Raw genomic sequence first — 21,042 nt, forward strand, 5'->3', positions numbered from 1 at the left:
TACATTATATTTGTTCAGTTAAAAATAGATACTGTATTTTCAATGTGACAATTTGTTTTATGTAAAAAAAAAACTGTTAAATTCAATTTAGATTTAAAAAACGTTATATGTAGATATGCGACTTTCTCAGATTAAATGATCATTGATCATTTTTGAAGTACTGTACCAATATATGACTAATTTAGTTCTTAGAAAGTTAGACATTTGTTGACTGTACTACATACACACTAAAATGAACTTAAAGATAGGTATTACAAAAACAATATTTAAACAAATGTTGATTTAAACATTTTATTTACTTTTTCTTTGAGATAAAACAGAACGTTATAAGTGGTGGCCAGATCAGGTACAACTTTGGTGCATATAAATAAGATGGAATGGATATAAGGTCCTTATTTATTATAAAAAATACAGTGAACACTACTGTGACTGCAGTTTTAACACAGAAGGGTGAAAAATCACCAAGATACAAGGCTATTCACCAAAAAAGCAGAATCAGAGATAAAATGGAATGTTAAATTAGGATTAACGTGTCAGTTTTTTTAATTGTAATCTTTATTCCAAAAGTCTGAAAGGAACTTGGGGCCAGGGGGCTGTGACAAAGTGGTTTGCAGTGTGCAGGTGTACAGGTGATGTGATTACAAAATAGAAGACAGACAACAAAGTTCACGATCCAGATAGAAACATTTATTTATAATCCTGGTCTGGCGACTACAAAGAATAATCCCAGGCAATACACAGCAATGTGTACTGCACTGTTCCAAAACAAAGGGTTACAGTCCCGAAAGAATAAACACGGAAGAACACAGACAAAGACATACACACGTTCACAAATCCAGAGTGAGTGCACAGTTGTGAAGTGTTGTCCGGATTTGGTGCTGGCCTTAAGTGACAGCTCCGGATCGTGTTAGCTGTCTGACAAGAACAAACAAGTATAATTAGACACGACAAACAAACAAAACACTCACGTTATTTTACAGTTCTCCTTTCTCGGTTCGACCTTAACCATAACAAAAGGAACAGATCTCCTAGCCATGTCCCCTTTCATACCGTCAGTCACACCCCCTTGGTTAACGACTGCAACCGTTTCTCCTCCAATCCGTGGTTGTCACATCGCTTCCCTTCTGGGACGATGACTTGGTGTACCGTAGCTCTGCCCCCTTTTTAGATGGTCGAGTTCCACCTTTCCCTTGGAATGAATTGTCAGACCATCCAGTCCGGGGCACTCTGTTCCCTTTACACAGCGCCCTCACAGGTCAGAAGGGAGATTTATAATATTAAAAGTAATACAGCTGGAAAAATATTCTTATGCAACCAAGTGAAAGGCAAAACTGCTGAAACCCAAGCTTAAACAGTATTTATTTATCTTATATGTGTTTTACTTTGTACAAACTGAAGCATTTTACAAATATAACATACAACTTAAAAAAAATTATATATATATATATATATATATATAAAAAAAATATGCATCCTCATGAAGGAAGATCAGATGGAAATGTAAGAAGTTCATCCACCTCTTCTTGGAGCGCCTCAGCTTTTTCAGTCAATAACATCTACAAAAGGCAACGATAAAAAAAAAAAAACACGCAAATCAGTAATAAGACAAATGCATCTGCCTACCAATTCCTAGAAGCAAACATCACCCTTGTATTGATGAAGGAATGCAAATGTTATGGAATTTGGGGGTCAATGGGAAATTTGGGGGTCAATGGGGTCATTCAGCAAATGATGCACTGCAGTTTTCCCTCCTGCACCTGTTGATGTTATGGGAAGCATAACAAGACACATTGAACATGTCAGTAGTACAACAATTATGCTTGGAATAGCAAGCAAAAATATATCAAACACCATAAGAAATGAATGCAAGTGTGACTCACTTTAGCAGAAGCAACCATCTGATTGGCCTGTCGTTTGGACATGTTCTGAATTGTCTTTGTTAACACGTTTGGGTCAGCATTTGCAAGGTGGGCCAGTGTTTTATATCCCGCGCCATACAACTGCTTGGCTCGAGCCTGCAAACCACATACATTCACTCGTTAATACTAGAAAATAATCGAAGACCAATCTGAAAAGGAACCTCACAACCCAGCTGTAAAGCCAAGTGGTTTGTCTGCACTTCACTAGTAATTAAATTTTGTACAGAACAGGAAAAATAAATCAGGGCCATAAAGCAACATTGTTATTGTTTTACTGAATCCCCATCCATAGTATACTGTATTTTATTCTGAACAGCTGCCTCAGTTGCAGAAGCTTGATAAAATGTAGTTATATTTTTTTAATTAATAACATATTTGATTCGGGTGAGTTGTGAGAGTATGCGGTTTTACACCAAGCTGGTTACAAACCTCTAAAATTCCTGCTACTTCCATCAGAGGAATGAGCTCTGCCTTCACACAATAGGTGAGCCTTTTTGTGAGCTCAATGAAGAGAGCTCTGTAAGCCCAGAACTCTTCCAGCTCCTGGAAAGAACAGACAACACATATTGATAAAAAAAAGCTACAGATCTAAACACACCCAGACATTTTACAAACAAAAAACCTAAAAGGGTGTCTATGTTAATCCACTGACATTTATATAATTAATTAAATAATATATATTATATTAACTATACAGTGGTATTCTACAAATAATAAAGTTAAAATGTAGTACAAAGTTTGAGCAAAAACTAATCAGGTAAATCGTCATTTTGAACTGCCTTCCTCTCAGTGTATATTTAAATCTTATTTTTAGTTTATGCTGATAAGGCTAACAGAAATCAGTAGCCTGCCCAACTGAGATGATGACTAAACACCTTTCTTGACCACAAAAAAGTAATCAGAAAAAAGGGAAGAAAAAGAAAAAGCTGCTCAAAGTACCTCAGTGAAGTGTACTACACAAGAACAGAAGGCTGATGATGAACCGAGCAAGGATTGCACAAAGCCTCGAGCCAGGTTAAATTTATCTGCCACAACCCATACGTTGGTTTCCTTTAGGAGAGCAAACAACACAAAGGCGAGGTAGAATCTATTCACTGTGAGACTGTCCACCCCCTGGAAAACACCAAATAAGGAACAACATTTACAGAAGAATCCACTCATGAAGCTTTTGGAATGCAAATTGTGTTAATCATAACACAAACACAAACATATTAATTCATTTTGTCAGAAATTACCTGGCAAAGGAAGTAAATAAGCAATATCTTATATTTTAAATGGAGCCATCTGACTATAAAATTATATATATTTCGGGGTTTAGGTAATGATAAACTAGCACATATGAAAATAGGGCAATTATGTTTAAAGTAGAGATTACGTCCAAGACACCCAATGGCAATTTGAGTAATATAAGCATGCACTAAAGTTTCACATGGTACAATACAAATTCCTGAATTCAATACAGTAAACTATTACAGGCATGACTAATTTGTATGGAAATTATTACAAGTGCTAAACTTACAAAACGCTGGTGAAAACTCCCTCCATCCTCACCTTTTTTAAACTCTGCCCTGAAGCCTTCTTTACAATGTAGCTCTCTGGCACACCTACCATAGATGCCATATTTTGTTCCACTGCTGTCAGCTGAGTAAACTGAAAACATAAATAAGGTAAACTTTCTTGGTGTTTGAGCACATTATTTGCATAAAAACTATATATATATAATTTTTTGGAACTGTGGTACACAAGGCCTTCATTTTCATGGAATAAATAGCAATAGTAATTTCACCTGTCTGAAATAGATCATCCAATCTGGTTTACAATGAGCTACCATGTCGTACGGTGTCACCAAGTAGATCAAGTGAAGGATACTGTCAAGCACCAGACCCCCCAGTCCTCTCTTGAGATCACTGTACAGAACATCACAATAGCTCAGGTCTATTGAACCTAAAAGAGAAAGAAATAAAGTTACTTTCTATTACACCACTTCCTTGCTAAAGGTAACACAAATGTTATCCATTTACAACCTATAAAATACCCAATATGACAGCCATCTTAGGTCACAGATCAGCAGTGTGGAGTAGTGGTTAGTGGTTAGGACTCTGGACTCTTGACTGGAAGGTCGTGGGTTCAATCCCTGGTAGGGGACACTGCTGCTGTACTTTTGAGCAAGGTACTTTACCTAGATTGCTCCTGTAAAAACCCAACTGTATAAATGGGTAATTGTATGTAAAAATAATGTGATATCTTGTAACAATTGTAAGTCGCCCTGGATAAGGGCGTCTGCTAAGAAAGAAATAATAATAATAATCAAAGAGAAGGGTGCCATTAGATTGTTCCTGAGGAGTTTCCACAACACTAAAAACATATGAAGTTGCCAGCTGAAATGGTTTATGAGATATTAACAGCAATAGGTGCAGTGGTGAAGGGTTTGCAGACTCATACATGCTCCCTTTACGAGGATGTTTAATAATAATTCTATGATGTGAATTCAATAAGGCACGTGTCTCACCTTTATAAGTTGCTCTCCCTAGCTTTGTAACCTCAAGAACTGTATCTCCATGACTGCCAGCAGTGCTCATAATGAGTCCCTTCTCTGTCAGGAAACTTACAGTTTCCATTGTTATATCCCAAAGGTTCTTCTCACTGGAGAGATGTTCCTGCTGCACACTGAACAAAGTGCAGGATACAAACTCCTGAATATCAGCTGGAGTCCTCGATATCTGAATACATTTGAAATAAGACATACACTTTCCATTAGATACTTCTGAAAATAGAGGATAGAACTAAAAAACAACAACAAAAAACAAACAGCTCCCATACAATTTTTGATATATAGTTCTTGATTCTTTAGTACTTGTACTGCAAAGCAAGAATAGTAAGGCGATGTAGTGGCAATGTGCACATGAACATGCCTTTTGAAAAGTGAGTAAGAGAAATTCAGACTATATTCCCAAGGCTCACAGTGAATAATATGTTTCTTGTTATTAACAATTAGAAGAAATGCAAAATAATTTGTAAAACATATTTTCTTTTCTTTCTTTAGAGCAGCAAAAGCTTTGGATATTAGGATATTGGATATATTTACATTTAACCCAATGAGGGAGAGGATTAGACTCTGCAGCCCCTTTCTGTTGTCATGCATCAGATTGCTGTAGCAGTTTTCTAGTGGTCTGCTCACTAGCGCCTTTGCCTGCAATGAAAAACGCATCCAGTATAAGCACTGCTATTGCACTAGACAGAGAAATACATTATCAATTTTACAGCTGTACCTTTCTGATTTAAAATAAATAAATAAATACAAATAATTAATGCAGTAGTTACAAAAAAATACAAAAATATTAAGGCTAAGAAGCAAAAAAGCTCAGTGATAGAACACTTAGAAAGATGTATGATTGCCTTTAGAGTAGAGGTCTGCTCGGGCCTAAATTTAAAAACCCGATCCGAACCCGACCCGAGCCCGAGACCTTTGAAATATCTGCATACCCGACCCGACCATCTCCACAAATATATTCTTAACATACGCTATTGCAACTAAGTACCTTCAGTGTACGGTAATCCTGGTTTCCAGTTAAAATGGAAATAAATAACGAAAAAAAAATCACTCTCAATTAATCACATCTCATTTACTTCCTTAGTAATCCAACACTGTGTGATTTAAAAGAAGACAACAACAGGCTTCTTCAAAACTTTGTTACAATCAATAGCCGCACAGAAGATGCTCCTGCAAATTTGCATACTCATTTTGGACAAGCCTACATCATATCAAACCGCTAAATTAATGTTCAACAACAAATATTACAAATATTAACTATGGCTTTTAAAACAGCTACAGGACGAATAAATCACTTTTCAGTGCACTTTTTGCTGTTGTGTTTCAGTAATATTTTGCAAGATTTACCAAAGCCATATGGAGTTTTATTATCACTGAATACAACAATGTTGTAATTTTTCCAAAGAGTAAATTTAGACGTATCCTTTCCAGCAACAGACCGTTCCATTGCTACACATTCTCCTGTTGATATTTATTTATTTTTATTCCATCAGCCTATATACAGATGAACCTGCTTTATATCATGATTGCCGTGCAGGCATAATTCGTGATATAAACCGGGTTTCACGTTTGCTTATGACAGCACATTACGAGTGCGAGAAAAAAAGAAAGAAAACTAACGGTGAATTAAAGAGCAGTGTTTTAATACTGTACATTTAGATATTCTTTATATTGAAACAAATGCATATAGTTTACTACAGGACAAATACATTTTGTATCATTAACTGGAATGAAACAGTTTGTGTCATTACCTAAAAAAGGCATGAATTGTTGACTGATGAGAGCTATCAATTAGGCGTTGTACTTGGTGGGTTTTTTTGCGTACATTTGTATAAGACTGACTGTTAAAATTTGGTGACGTTGGCGTTTTTGCATTTGTTGACGCACAAAATGTCCGTTTATCAGCCAAGATGATTGTTGGTTGTTACTGGAGTTGGAAATTAATTATATCCTGTGGTTACTTAATAAAGCCCGGTGACGCAGCATTTAACAGGCTGCACAAAACAAATAAGCGGGTTTGTGAGATGATATTAAGAAAGGTAATTTCTCAAAAGAAACTATGGTGCATGGCGAGTGGTTTTTCAAAAATCGTGAAGCAGGCCATAAATTGTCACATATTATACAAGATAATGGGCCTTCACCACTTCACAGTTTTCAATACTTCATGTTTGATGGGCAATTCAGATAGCAAAAAAGTATGGTATGTTTCTTTTGACACCCTGTTCTTACCAGTAGCTTGTCCTTCTCTTGGAGAATGAGAATACTTTCCCCAGAAGTATCAATACCAGCTCGACCGGCTCTGCCTACCATCTGTTTGTACTGGTTTCTCTTTAGAAACTCTGTGGCCACATAGGGAGATCGCAAAATTACCCTGTTAATAGTTTTAAAAATATATAACAAGATTAATATCATGCTGGCCTTTACATTTCTCATTACTGTTAACTGTTCATTGTTTTGGGACATGTCACAAAAGCACAGATTGCATAAATTATTTACGGGTCAACTTATGCAACTAATATGCAGTCTAACCTACAAGAAGCACACACCTAGGGAGTACTCTAAAGTTGCTTTTCATAACTTTATTACAAATATGTTTTTAAAAAATAAATCAATAATGAAGAGCAATATACATTAAATGTATATCTTGAAGTTTTCCACTTCTCTGACTTCAGAGGAAAGGGATGTTTGTAATTATTATAATGTACTTGTAAAGCACATAGTGTCAGACAGACTAACCTACGTGCTGGCAGGTTCACTCCGGCAGCCAGAGTTGACGTGCAGGTCAGGAGGCAGAGCACCCCAGCGGAGTAGGCTTCCTCAATCAATTTCCTCTCATCGTTGGTGAGGCCGCTGTGATGGTACGCAATCCCGAAAGGGACGGTCTGTTTTAAAACAGAACAGATGCTGCCATTTCCAGCGCTCCTAATCTCATCCAACAGATCTGTCTTCTCTTTCTCTCTGTGTTGTATAAAACACCTGGGAATAGAAAAGTGGTGTTGAAGATCTGTTTGCACAAATCATGCCACAGTGTTTATTGTGTTCTTATTCTGTGTGAGCTGTAATTAAGCCATAACTACAAGGGTGCCTTCTGTCTTTTGTGTGGATAAAATCTAAAACTAAAGTCAAGGACATTATACTAGCAAGGGAGACTGTTGTCTCCAATTACACTAGTATCTACAATATGACAAGTTTTGTAGTCTTTCCTTTTTAAGGCACTTGATTTTAATAAAGAAATTCAGTTACATGGTTTAGCTCCTATATTGAGTCTGACTTATTTGTGGTGTTTACGGACCCATTGTGATGTTTGTTTATCCAAACCGTACATCGACGTGTTATCACAGGATAACAGGATTAGGAATCCTGACAGAGAGATTCCACTTGCCACACAATATACTAGAAACTGAACTCTGGGATGTATTGTTCAACATTGATCTTTTTAAAATAATATACTTCACACACTGAACACAAATACCTCTTGAAAACTAACAGAAGCCATAATTTACAATAAGAGTGACTTTACATGCAATTACATACAACTAAAATAAAGTACTACAGCTATGGACAAGAGCTTAGCACCACCTAGAATTTTAGGATTGAGACGTAATAAAAAAAAAAAAAAAACTATGACCATAACATTAGATATTGTATTTAATGTAAATCAAAGAAACTCCAAAATGATATCAAAAAAGTTTACCGGAAGCCATAATAGCAGTACAGTATTTAAATTTTGAAATGTCACATTGTTCAATTTCTGTCCGTTTTTCATTAAGCATATGGAAAACTACAAAGCGGTATGTAATTCAATATGTTAATGTTCAGTAGGTTTCATTTGACTTTATGAAACAAAATTAGTTAATTCTATAGGGTGATGCAAAACGTTTGGTCAATAGCTGTATTTCCTGTGAAGTGGTCAATAAACTAACTAACCAACTAATATTGTGTCATAGTAAGAAAAGAAAAAAAATGTAAGTGAAGTATGCTATCTTCTTTTCCCTCATAAATGCTGTAATTTTCTTCAGGTTCACTGAACACACATGTAAGTAAACTGAAAGCTACTATATCAGTGAATAGAATATTGTGGTATGTACTTGTTTAGGTATTTGCAAATCATTCCAGCCACATTTTCACAATTTTTTTTGGTTGGGCAGAACATGAGACAGGAATGCATTGGAATGACCTCTGTCACCAGAGCGATCAAATGGTCTGGGTCCATCTTCTTCATATTGCTAGAGTACTATAAATGACAAAAAGAAACACATGAAAAAAAATAGAAACATGTCAAAACAGTTTACATATGTCAGTCACATCTGTGCAACAGTTGCTTTACTTACTACTGTATCAATACAAAAAAAAAGGCGGTTTGTATTAATATCCCTTCATAATTTTAATACGGCAACATAAATCAAAAGTTATGACAAGCCTTACCTGGTTGGCTTCATACATAGATCTGTTTTCTTTTTAGGTTTGTTGATTAAACATACCCTGCGTACCCTAATCTAAACCTTTTGTTACAAAATGCATCCTGGAAGTGAAAGGCTGATGCTAGAAGTTTTTAAGTAAAAAAAAAAAAAAAATTTTTAAATTGTCCTTGAGTCTGTTAAATTTATCTGTGTAGATCTAATAAAATTAAACAATTATGCTAACCGGATTAAAAACAGTCAAATGAAAAAGCATTGAAATAAAATAAAATGTTATTTGAGATCCTGAACCACTGTGAAACTGGAATAAGCAGGATACTGTGGACAAATATCTGGAAGCTGCTTTAAATGAGATGCTTCTGTGAGCTTGTCAGTTTATTTTTATTAAAGTAGCTTCATTTACTGTGCATCTATTTAAATGGTTTAGTTTATCTCATTACTTGGTTGCTGCATTCTGTCGGCATATTAATTTAATTCAAGTGTAATAGCCTTACCATATAGTCACACAGTGTCATAGTAACGGCTATTATAAACGAGAACTGTGCATATGTTTTATTGGGGGGCTAGCGTTGGGTCTGAGTTCTAGCTTTAGATTTTTGCTGACATAAATCTAGGTGACATTTTATATGAAAAAGTGTTTCCGCATCAGAAACACATCTCAGTCACTTTGAAGCCAATGTTAATTAAATAATTGCAACTCCATGAGCTACAGTTCTACTAAGACGAGATTTGCCACTTGCAACTAACCTCGACTACAATGGGGGTACCAGGAAAATAATAAATAAAAAAGTTTAATGTCTCCTAATACAGTATTTTAATTTGTATTCATTGTGTCTAATTGTATAATACATTGGTATGCGTGATGCAATATCACTGCATTGAGGTTATTTATTAAAGTAAAAAAAAAAACGACATGTGTGTAAAATGGTACGTCCCGTTCCCTCGGCTGCACAAAAGCAGTTCAGTTTTTTGCTTTGAATCTTTACATTCAGTTTTACCAAATACCGATTTGAAAAAGAAAATAGTTGATAAAAAAAATGACCCGATCATAACCGACTTTCATCCCTACTATGAATTACTACACCTATAACGAAAATAAATCAATTTAATTCAATCAGCTATACAGTATAAAATGTATGGATGTTAAACGAGACAGAAAAATACAACTAAAATACGTTTTTGATACCTTTTTATTCACAACGCAGTAACAGCTGCTAATCATAAACACTGCTCAAGAGCCCTAATTAAAATGTAAGTCACATGCCGATTATATAGCTGTTTTCCATTCCATCTTTTTTAAGATGTACGTAATAGTTGTTATGTTTGATACTTTATTAATATTTAGTCTTCAGCAACAAACTAACATTTACTGGTAAGCACATTTATTTAATGCAGCCATTAGAGCTGTACTGCCATACCTTAAAACTTAAGGGTCGAGAAAACTTGAAACAATCTTCTTCTTTGCAGTCAACCTCATAAATGCAGTCACTTAGTTTAACATACTCTTTTAACTGGACCTGTAGATTCAAACAAATGAGACAAAGCAGTTTTCCAGTCTGTGTAAAGATCACAATTGTAGTTTGAAATTAAATAAACTACATTAGCTTTAAATTAAATGTTTACTGTCTCTACATTGTATACGATGCTTACAGTAATTTTGTGATAAAGTGCTTAAGTTCAGAAGCTGCTCTCCAGTTCTTGCATAAGACATAAGCAACACAGACTAGATAAGCCAAAGTGCCTTTGTATTCATAAGTGCCAACACTATCTAGAGAATGCCTACTCTGTAATAAAACAAATGATACAATTCACATACAGGTCTGAAGTCACTGGAATAATTCTCTGCTTTGAGGAACTTCTGCAGATCACCAACATTATTTAGGGTGGCACTCATTCCTATGATTTGTGTGGTCTCTGTTGGAAGCAAGAATAATGGTAAGTAAAAAAGTAAAGACAAGTTATTTTATCACACTGCACATTTGGGTTTGAAATGGGAAAAACAATGTTAAAACATTGGCTTGTCATGTGAGAATTACTGTATATAAGATCTTAACAGTATGAAAATACAAGGAGGTTATGAACATTAGACTTCGCAAACATGAGTCACACTTTTATAGAAAGAATACCGTATTTAGTAAGTGTACAAAGATAGTATCCTGCATGGTTTTGTGTCATCTTTGTAATTTTCTGTTTTTAAAATGGTAAAGTCTTCTTACTGCTTGCAAAGAGAACTTTGGCAAGTGTAATTTCAAGAATGGCCCCTCGGCTGCCTTCACCCAGCATGTGCAACTATAAAAACGGGACAGAATCATCATACAGTATGTCAGGAATAGCAAAATAAAACATCACTCTGTGGAATGAACCTTGCAGATCTCTTGTCCTTCTGTCCCATCAATGTTTGAAACTGAACAAACAGAAAACAATTTGAAATTTCTCATTACAAATATATCAAAATACATTTCAAGCACTATTTGTTAGAATAGTAATCCAAACAGTAATATGTCCCAGTAATGCTTTTAAAACCTACCTCATCCACTACAATCAGACCAACGTTTTCAAGCCTATTTGCCTCTATGAGAGAATTCACAAGGCTGTGTCCTTTCTCAATGGTAGCAATAAAGAGCGAGTTCTTCAGTCTCCTCTTGATTGGAGGGTACTTCCCTTTACTCCCTGCATACTCCTCTATTATGAAATCAAGCTCCAGGCCAAAACTGGCAAGACCCCGGACCTGTTTACAGGAATACAAATAACACATAAGGTTATTTAATTAGAAACTGAGAGGCAGGGGAATTAAATTATGCCTGAAAGTATAACTAAATAAGCAGGGATGCCTACAGTTCTTGAGAAAGTTGTACACTCTTGTCTGTCAAGTACTATCGATAACTTATTTTTTTAAGTTAATAAATCTAAATACCACTACCTGCCATTGTTTTAAGTAATCAAAAAGTTTCTAATACTGAAAAGGTCATGCAAATATCAGAAATGGGCATATGCAAGATCTGGTTAAGTGTGTCTGTTGTGTTGAGGAATTATTTTCCTGGACCTGTTTAAATGCCTGCAGTACTGAAATAGTTAGTACACAGATGTTGGTTTTAACAAAGGGCCCTCCATTTAAAGATTCAAATGAAAGAGTTTATAGATCTGCTACTGTTTAAATCACTTTAATTGACCCCAATGTTTATTGTATATGAGAAACGTACTTAAAGAAGGCTTGCAATGCAAACAGTCCAATTACCTTTTCCTGTACAATGGCCACATATGGCAAAATGAACAAAGCATCCTTTTTCCTGCAAAGCAGTTCACGAAGAATCAGTATCTCGGCAACTAAAGTCTTGCCTCCACTTGTTGGCAATGAATAAATCAGGTTTTTTCTCTGCTGAACAGATTCTAGAGTCAAACAGGTACGCTGCCATTCTGTTCAAATGCAAGAGAACAATCATTTTAATTCCAGAAGCAGATTTGGTCAGTAAGGAATTGGCTTGTTTTTGATGTACAATAATAATAATCTATCAACGCAAAATACAATTAGACAATTACTTTACCAAAGACCAATTCAATAAAAGTTCAAGTGATAACCAACAATTAGATACAATATTAAGAATTTTTTTAAAAAGTGAAATGTGCATTTTCTGATTAGGAATGTAAGTTTGTTTTCAGTTTCTGGGAAAGAGGTTTCTTGATTTGATATTCTTTTAGGTTATACACATTTATATAAATAAAGAAATACGTGGACATATAACAGTGAAAATACAGTATATTTGGTTTAGAATGCAGGGCACAGTAGTTGTTTACCATAAAGCTCTTTGATGCCCCGATGCTTCTGAAACAACTCTTTAACTTTGCTGGGCAATCCAAAAAAGGGACCAAGGTCAACGTCTGAGGTAGATTCAATAGTTTTCACTGCTAAATTGATCTCCTTAGTAACCACAGCATCTTTCTGCTGTTTAGCCCTGGAGACTTGGGGTGACTGTGCTCGAGCATTTCCTGTCATAGTACTTTTGAGATGATCTTTCAGGCTTCTCCTTCTGTTCAAGACTGGCTCTGCAAGGTGTGTCACAGAGTTTAGACTATGTCTAATAAGGTCTTCGTCTTCTTTAACAGAAGACATTTCACCCCTAAATGGATTAAGAGGTCCACTTTGTTCTGATGATGTTTGTTTTGTTACAGTTTTATTTTCTTGTTGTAACATGAGTTGGGAGCTTGGTAAGTCATCAAAAAAGTCATCCATTAAATCTGAAATAAGGATACTATCAGCATTCCCCACATGGCAGGATTTTGTGTCATCTCTACAGTTTACTGTTTTTAAAACAGTAAAGTCTTCAGTGTCAGGGCATTTGACCTTGTGCTTTCCATCTGAATGTGCCTCCAAGTTTCTCATTTCTGCCACAGTATTCCCATTATTTGCATATCTGTGCTTCACAGTCTCCAAGTATGGACTGCTGCAGGCTGGTGCAAAGTTGTGTTCTACATCATCAAGCTTTGCTAGGAAGGAGCTTTCGTTAGCAAGGCTGTCATAGTCTCCAAAGAGATCGTCATCACTGTGACACTGCAAAACAACAAAGAAAGGTAAATACAAATAAAAGAATATGATTTCCAGTGTCAATACAGAGTACCAAGAAGAACAGCATTAACTATGGCAGGTATAACTTACTGTATAGGCCTGGTACAGCAAGTAAATATGCTCAAAATATATGCTTCTGTATTTAGTAGGAGGAGGATAGCTCAGAATTTACATGGTGGGCTACAGTCTGTTGGTCACTTTGTAATACTGCTGTGGAAAAATCACTGCAAACAAATGACAGGTAAGATTCTAGGACCACCATCACAGATCATAAAAGTCACTGTAGCTGACAGCAATGAATTGTATTGCATGCAGTGCCCAGTTTGTCTCATTTAAGGGTTTCATTGTTGAGATCATCTTAAATTAAGTAATTCTATACATTTTATATTTTTTGTAAAACACAAGTCAGGATGACATGCATTTCTTCAAATTTAAAAGTCTTAGTAACAACTATGACTTATTGAATTATTTAATGAGCTGTAACCCCTAAGCAGCAGTTTTTTAAACACCCAAAATACACCCGATAGGCTACAGCCGGGATCTCCAACCCTGGTCCTGGGTAGAGCCCTAATCCTCCAGGACCACGGTTGGCGACCCCTGCGCTACAGTGTCTAACTTATTTTACATTTAAAACGACCTTTGATAAAATAAAAAATATAGCTTAGGCCTAAATTACCTCTAAATATGCATTTGATCTTGGAAAGTCTGTTAACATATTGATCCAGTGTATCACACACACACAAAAATGATTCTGCATTCTAAATACACAGCAATAACATTATTACTTCACTGCACTTTTCGCGTCAAAACAACCTTGAACTAAGTGTTTTAAGCTAAATTAACATTTTGTTTTTGTTTGTTTTATTTCAAACAGTAGGTTGTTTTATTTAAACCAAATATATAAAAACATAGCACAATATGACAAAATGCATATCAGTCAGTACCTCCTTGTCCTGCATGTCTGGAGTTAATTCAGTGGTCTCGTTTTTTTCTCTCCATTCAGTATCATGATGATGAAGCTGAACTTTGTACATGGCAGCTTCACAACCGTGACTGGGACTGCAGGTTTTTTTCTTGACAGGGGTTAAACAGCTGCTCTTCCCATCTCTCGATCTCTTACGTACAGAAACACGTTTTACTCTTAATTCGCTTTCAAACTCCGAGCTCATTGTATCACTCAGCAAGCAAACAAAAGGACGGTCGTTCCTATTTACATGTTTACATGCTTCATGTTTGTTAATAAAATAGATATGCTAGCAATACCTACAGCAAAACGTATCCACACTGACAGTAGTGGCGTGATGTAACAATTGTTGACATTCTCTTTTTAATAACTTTTACAATAAACGAACAACAACAACGAACAAAAAACTTAAACACGGACAAATGCATATGTAGCACTTACAAAAATCTCGAATATGTAAAAAATAAACCAATCATTTGGAAGCGTGAGGCATGGATAGCCCAACGTCGAATGCTGATGGGCTCTTCTGACACGTTTTAAAACAGCATTGCGGTTTTAACTGATAAAACGTTAACGGGTATGTTACAACCTCCGATGCGCCAACAACTGCTAAAAAGAAGACGAAGTTACAACCTCCGGAACCTTTATTCAGCCTCTGGTTTCGGGCGGTGGGAAACAATTGACGTTCTTACAGGAAGTTAGAGGGAGGGATCTTTAAGAAACATGTTTGCTGTCAGAAATTGCAGATTTTTTATAACATTTACAAACCTGAAAGTAACGACCAGAAATCCAGGTAAAATGTTTTAACCGTCTGAAGGGGTTATGTATACCTATTCTGGTTTACGAGCAAGGCTTTATTTTGAAGACAGCACAAGACCAGCGTTTAAATGTTTGACCTACTGTCTCATGTTAGTCTGTTTGCTGAGAATTAGTGTAGATTCAGAATTCCAACCACTGCTGAGTACGTCCATATTAAAGCGAAAATAAAAACGCAAAAGGTGTAACTGTGTTTATGGATTGGGGTTCAGGAATTGTTTCTACTACTTGCCTCCGGTGGGAGGTGATATCATCTCTGTACAGCATGGCATTGACTATGTCCTCTGTAGTTGTTGAATGACGATAGACACGGTGCAGTGACATAATGACATATTTGAAACCTTCGCATACAGTGATGATTATATATATATATATATATATATATATATATATATATATATATATATATATATATATATATATATCTAAATTCATGTGCTGTTTATATTGTTTTCCAAAACGCGGTGTTGCTGCCTTCCCTGACCAATCCCAGCAGTGTTCAGATTTGTTTTTTAATTGGAGTGATAACCTCCATCACTGAACCCAACTACACATATTCTTCTTATTCTCTTTAGGGTATTGCCACAGCTGTCCCAATTGTTTCAGCACCATTCAAATACGTTTTCTGGACAGCTCTAAACACTCTAATATCGGTGGAAGTACTGGCATAAAAAAGTGTTGTTCTAAGCGACTAAATATAGTAAATGAAGACAGATCTTTGTGAAACTTGCCCCCCCCCCCTCCCCCCCCCAGTTTTTTTTATTCGTTGCAACAAGTTCCTACTGCAAAGAACATGTGGGTCCAAGTTTTCCTCATTTGTCTTGTTAAACGTGTCAATAATAACAATAATAATAATAAAAAACATCATGAAACATGCCAAAGCAATTTCAATGCATCAGCAGAAACATAGTTTGGTTTGAACTCTTTCATACATTGTTTATTATTTAACGTATCAAATATAACTGATCTAGGCTCTATTACATCTTAAATATTTTCAGAAAATGTTTTTTCTTTAGGCCTGTGGCAAAGAAGCCTTAGCATACAGCAATATGAGAATCCAGCTGGCAACAATGACATGGTAAGAGAATCTACGCAATATTTATTATTTTGATACAAAATGAATGGGTTGCAAATAAAAGGGGTCTGGCACTGGGGATCTAGTGACAACTCACTGTTAAAATTAAATCATGGGTCCTCCTGCTAGCAACCCAATCGATGCATGCTGAACCAGCTATTGTGAATACTGTAGAATTTTTTGTACATTACAAGCTATGTAATTGTGTGTGTGTATGCACTCATACTAAAAAGTATTGATAATCAAATGTTTATTATGTTAAGAATATGTGAAAAGAATATAAATGTTTATGTTGATTGCTGCAACTCACCCTAGTACTTTGAATTTGTAGCCTATAAAGATGGACAACCCGTACAAGGAACCTCCAAAAACGTGCATACTTTGTGGTGTAACTGTGGACTATAAAAACATACAGGTTAGTTATATATATATGTGTGTGTGTGTGTGTGTGTGTGTGTGTGTGTGTGTGTGTGTGTGTGTGTGTGTGTGTGTGTGTGTGTTTATATATTTGAGTAACTACAGTATGAGTAATATTTCACAGTTTATACAGTAATGTAAACCTGTAAAACAATAGAGAAAAGCAGTTACTGGTCCTACAAACTGAAGCCAAAGGGTTCCAATATGAAACTCCATATTAAGTTTTAATTCGAACCCAATATATAGAACCCTCTGTTGGTCAATAACGATGGTTCTGAATAAGCTGCTTATTAAGAGATCTCTCATTCAGTTCTTTCGACTCAAACTGTGTGAAATGATTGCTGTTATAAGAAGCACGCCACACACCGTGTCTCATAGTAAAACACAAGTGTACTCATGAACAACTATTCTGTTTTAGTATTATTATTCTATACAGTCTGTTCTATGCATGGAATGACATTTATACACAAGATAAGATGGCTGATTTCTCTTCACATGATTTATAACATTGAACCTAAACAGAATAATGGGTTCCAAAGAGAGCTTGAAGAAATCATATAGTTCTATATATAGAATGCTTGGGCACCATCTTTTTAGTAGATAGTGTACAATAATAACATCAGTCATCTGTGCATTAATTTTCTTTGTGCGACATCTTTGTTTCTGTACATTTATAAATTGTTATATGGATGAAGATGATATTTTTCGCCATCCGATATGCATTTTATTTCATATACATCAAAGCAAGAGAAAAGGCCTGCAACTATGATCTCATATTTTGTTATTCAACAGCTTCTGTCCCAGTTTGTATCGCCACACACAGGCCGTATTTATGGCAGACACATAACAGGTATGAGTAAATATGTTACTGTATATATGATATACATGATACCAAACTATACTGAAGTGGAGATTTGTTACAGGATTCCTGTGTTATCACAGTGTTATGTACAAACAGGACCACTATACATTGTGGGTAGGTGGTAAACATTAATTTATCTTACTATGTTGAAACCTAATGATTATATTGTTGTTACAAATTTGAATTCAGGAATTCAGTGCCGTGTTCTGTTAGCATGATAAATAACAGAATGTAGAATACATAGTAAAATGCTGTAAGCTGTTTTTAACTTGTAAAAATAGCATTAAACACTGTTGATGTCTTTTATTTTTAATTGCATTTTGTTGCTGTACAAGGTATGGTCAGTTTATTCAGTGGAACACAGTACATGCTCAGACCTTTTTGTAATGTATGGAAATCATTCGTAGTGATTTGTATTGCAATACATATTGTGCTTTTTATTTTTTGGTAAGTTTGTGATAAGGAGATTTGTTCTAGTTTAACTACCTGCCATAGACAACACATATAGGCTGGGTCTGCCAAAGTGTCTTTAATTAGTAAGTGTGAGCGCTGGCTCTTGCTATGAAGACACTTTGGCTTTTCTAGCCTAGGTTACATATATCTACAGTATGTCAGAGAATTAGAATAGCTCCTGAACTCAAGTCAAAGCACCTTACACAGTCAGTCTATGTCTCTCTCTCTCTAATGTATTTTTTCTTCTCTCAAAAAATAGGACTGCATATTACAAAATGGCATAACATTTTTTACTATACCTTACATTTTTATGATGTTTGCCATTATTCTGAATGTTCTTAATCATAATAACGTAAATACTGAGGCATTTATGTAACAAGTTGTGTTTTAAGCAGTTGAATATGGTAGCAACCAACTTGCAATTGGATTTGGCGACCAACTTTTTTTTTTTTTTTTTGGCCAAGGCAAAAAGTTTGTGTGTAGCCCTGATTTGTAATTTTGTTTTAAAGGAATGTATGTTAAAGAATAGTAAACAAAAGAAAAACAGGCCATGAAACGTATTGGACCAAAAGTACTTTACCAGTGTTCTTGCAAACAATTGTGTGGTTTTTATGTAGGTCTCTGTGGGAAGAAACAAAAGGAGGTCTCAAAGGCGATCAAAAGAGCGCATCACATGGGTATGTGACAGGACAATTGTACTGTACAATGTCTTGTTTTGCATTACAGCAAAATCATACGTCATCAAACATCCTTCTTTTTACATAACATGTTCAAAAGGCAGGAAGGGCTATTATTGAAATATAAAGCTGAGTTGATTGGTAAGATTAATTTTTGTGCTATGTGGAAAAACAATATTAGGCCTTGTAGTAGTGATTTAACAGAATCCCAAACACATAGGGAAGTAGTGTTGTAAATCATACTGATTTATTTACCACAGATAACCAGAAGTCAGGCACACATGTATGTGAGTTGTAGATTAAAACTCACTAGCAACTTTAAGTTAAATAATTTAAACCCATGGTACAGTACTAGTTTTTTTTATATATTTGTATTGTACATTAATTCTACTTGAACACTGACACCACTAACCCCCCCCAGGAAAGTGTTGTGAAATAGTTCAGTCACTTCATTCTCAATGTGCGTAAGAGTTGAATAATCTGATTCATGTGATCCTTGTGTGTTAGGCCTTGTAGTAGTGATTTAACAGAATGCCAAACACATAGGGAAGTAGTGTTGTAAATCATACTGATTTATTTACCACAGCAACTAGCAACTTTAAGTTAAACAATTTAAACCCATGTACATTAATTCTACTTGAACACTGACACCACTAAACCCCCCCCCCCAGGAAAGTGTGAAATAGTTCAGTCACTTCATTCTCAATGTGCGTAAGAGTTGAATAATCTGATTCATGTGATCCTTGTGTGTTAAAGTTAAACTGCCAAGGCTTCTTGTCATATTTTGTAACTTAGTTGTTCCATTTTCTAAATGTGTTTCAGTTACTTTAGATGTAAATTAACAAGAACAAATGTTGCTCACAGTAACTTGTATGGTCTTATCCACAGCACAAAACCCTCACAAAACCCTCATGCATTGAAGTCTGCTTGCAGAAATACAAGGGTGTGATCAAGGTGCCTTTCAGACACACTGTAGCCAATGCCACTGTTCTCCACTTAAATGGGCCCTGCATTTATCAAAGACTCTCCATATGTTCAGGCCATTTGCCATGGCTAGATCTAATACTTAAATGTTTTTCAGATTTTTTTTCTTTTTTTGTTATTTCAGGTTTCATGCCAGTTACACTGAAGGAACCTGCCTTTCTTAAAGACCCTAATGTCTGTGATATCAAGTACCCAGAGTAACTGTCTTTTGAAAGCTGTGTATGATTGTGTACCGTATGTGAACATATTTTCATGAAATATCAATAAACCTGGTTGTCAGATGTTTGATGGTGACTTGTTTCATCTTTTTTCTCTCTTAACTTTTTTGATGATTACAGGCTGTGTATGTGTTTATTACCAACTTGACGGCTGAGCCGTTTACCATCAACAAACATGTACTTTTACCAGTATTACACAGCACCTTTCACAGGCTTCAGGATAACCACGCAGCTCTCCGATTTCTTCACAGACCTTCACACAGACAACCTACAAACACTTGTGACCTGCTTTTATACCTGCCTGTTTAATCACAGGCAGGTGTCCCTAATTGCATTAGAGCTAGGCGCTTCCCAGCCTGGCTCTAATTATAAACCCCAAGGCATTCTGGGTGATGTAGTCCTGTATCACACTCTGGACTACATTCTCCCTCTCTCCTCCCCTTACTCTGCCACAATATTAATATCACGTTTCCATCTGTAACAAGAACATTATTATATGAAATGTGTCCAAATCAAATTGAAACTGATTACATTGCTTTGGGGTGCCAAACGTAATAGTTCAAGTTTATAAATAATATATATAAATACGGGCAGCAGTGTGGAGTAGTGGTTAGGGCTTTGGACTCTTGACCGGAGGGTCGTGGGTTCAATCCCTGGTAGGGGACACTGCTGCTGTACCCTTGAGCAAGGTACTTTACCTAGATTGCTCCAGTAAAAAAACCCCAACTGTATAAATGGGTAATTGTATGTAAAAAAAAAAATAATGTGATATCTTGTAACAATTGTAAGTCGCTCTGGATAAGGGCGTCTGCTAAGAAATAAATAATAATAATAATAATAATAAATGGAATTATTTATGTATACTTAATTAAAATATATATATATATATATATATATATATATATATATATATTTTTTTTCCCAAAAGCATCAGATTTTAGAAGGGATGCAAATGTAGCTGACATTTTGGTTCACAGTAAACACAAACAGATTACAGGCCATTAAAACATATATCTGTCATACATATATTTGTACTGTGACATTTTGTAACAACTGTAAGTCACCCTAGACAAGAGTGTCTGCTAAGAAATAAATTTATATATATATATATATATATATATATATAT

At 35.5% G+C, this 21,042-nt stretch overlaps 2 protein-coding genes across 9 annotated transcripts; one reads left to right on the forward strand and one right to left on the reverse strand.

The window, feature by feature from the left end:
• Positions 1-665: 665 nt before the first annotated feature.
• On the reverse strand, positions 666-14,837 carry LOC117421536 (helicase POLQ-like). Of its 5 annotated transcripts, XR_009328656.1 has the most exons (19): positions 14,394-14,836; positions 12,681-13,434; positions 12,124-12,302; positions 11,416-11,616; positions 11,105-11,177; positions 10,705-10,802; positions 10,307-10,405; positions 8,559-8,704; positions 7,207-7,446; positions 6,700-6,841; positions 5,005-5,109; positions 4,429-4,639; positions 3,706-3,863; positions 3,471-3,569; positions 2,859-3,032; positions 2,349-2,462; positions 1,881-2,015; positions 1,051-1,556; positions 666-915 (listed from the first exon to the last, which is right to left on the reverse strand). XR_009328656.1 is itself a non-coding variant. In XM_034923757.2 (18 exons), exons 1-18 carry the CDS (start codon positions 14,616-14,618, stop codon positions 1,476-1,478), a joined length of 3,234 nt encoding a protein of 1,077 aa, XP_034779648.2. In that variant the 5' UTR covers positions 14,619-14,836; the 3' UTR covers positions 666-1,475. The 5 variants fall into 5 exon arrangements, 4 of the variants coding, with proteins under 4 accessions (XP_034779648.2, XP_034779656.2, XP_058879644.1 ...); XM_034923757.2 differs by having other exon boundaries at positions 666-1,556; XM_034923765.2 differs by lacking the exon at positions 3,471-3,569 and having other exon boundaries at positions 666-1,556; positions 14,394-14,837.
• Positions 14,838-15,004: 167 nt separating this feature from the next.
• LOC117962723 (small ribosomal subunit protein bS18m-like) lies at positions 15,005-19,983 on the forward strand. 4 transcript variants are annotated; one of them, XM_059023668.1, is made up of 6 exons: positions 15,005-15,206; positions 16,228-16,307; positions 16,636-16,719; positions 17,514-17,571; positions 18,654-18,713; positions 19,822-19,983. In XM_059023668.1, the coding sequence occupies exons 1-6, from the start codon at positions 15,137-15,139 to the stop codon at positions 19,896-19,898; spliced, it is 429 nt and encodes a 142-aa protein (XP_058879651.1). In that variant the 5' UTR covers positions 15,005-15,136; the 3' UTR covers positions 19,899-19,983. The 4 variants fall into 4 exon arrangements, with proteins under 4 accessions (XP_058879651.1, XP_058879661.1, XP_034779670.1 ...); XM_034923779.2 differs by having other exon boundaries at positions 15,016-15,206; positions 16,246-16,307; XM_059023678.1 differs by lacking the exon at positions 16,636-16,719 and having other exon boundaries at positions 16,246-16,307.
• The last annotated feature ends 1,059 nt before the right edge of the window (positions 19,984-21,042 follow it).

This window comes from Acipenser ruthenus, chromosome 1 (assembly GCF_902713425.1).
Source record: "Acipenser ruthenus chromosome 1, fAciRut3.2 maternal haplotype, whole genome shotgun sequence".
NCBI lineage: Eukaryota > Metazoa > Chordata > Actinopteri > Acipenseriformes > Acipenseridae > Acipenser > Acipenser ruthenus.

Excerpts from the sequence above, each read along its gene's own strand:
- LOC117421536 (XM_034923757.2), bottom strand. The coding sequence starts at position 14,618 with ATGAGCTCGGAGTTTGAAAGCGAATTAAGAGTAAAACGTGTTTCTGTA. Across the intron at positions 11,178-11,415 it reads GTCTGATTGTAGTGGATGAG|TTGCACATGCTGGGTGAAGG; the intron begins GTAGGTTTTAAA and ends CCGTTTTTATAG. Across the intron at positions 6,842-7,206 it reads GTGAACCTGCCAGCACGTAG|GGTAATTTTGCGATCTCCCT; the intron begins GTTAGTCTGTCT and ends AACTATTAACAG.
- LOC117962723 (XM_059023668.1), top strand. The coding sequence starts at position 15,137 with ATGTTTGCTGTCAGAAATTGCAGATTTTTTATAACATTTACAAACCTG. Across the intron at positions 15,207-16,227 it reads AGTAACGACCAGAAATCCAG|AAAATGTTTTTTCTTTAGGC; the intron begins GTAAAATGTTTT and ends AAATATTTTCAG. Across the intron at positions 18,714-19,821 it reads CAAAAGAGCGCATCACATGG|GTTTCATGCCAGTTACACTG; the intron begins GTATGTGACAGG and ends TTGTTATTTCAG.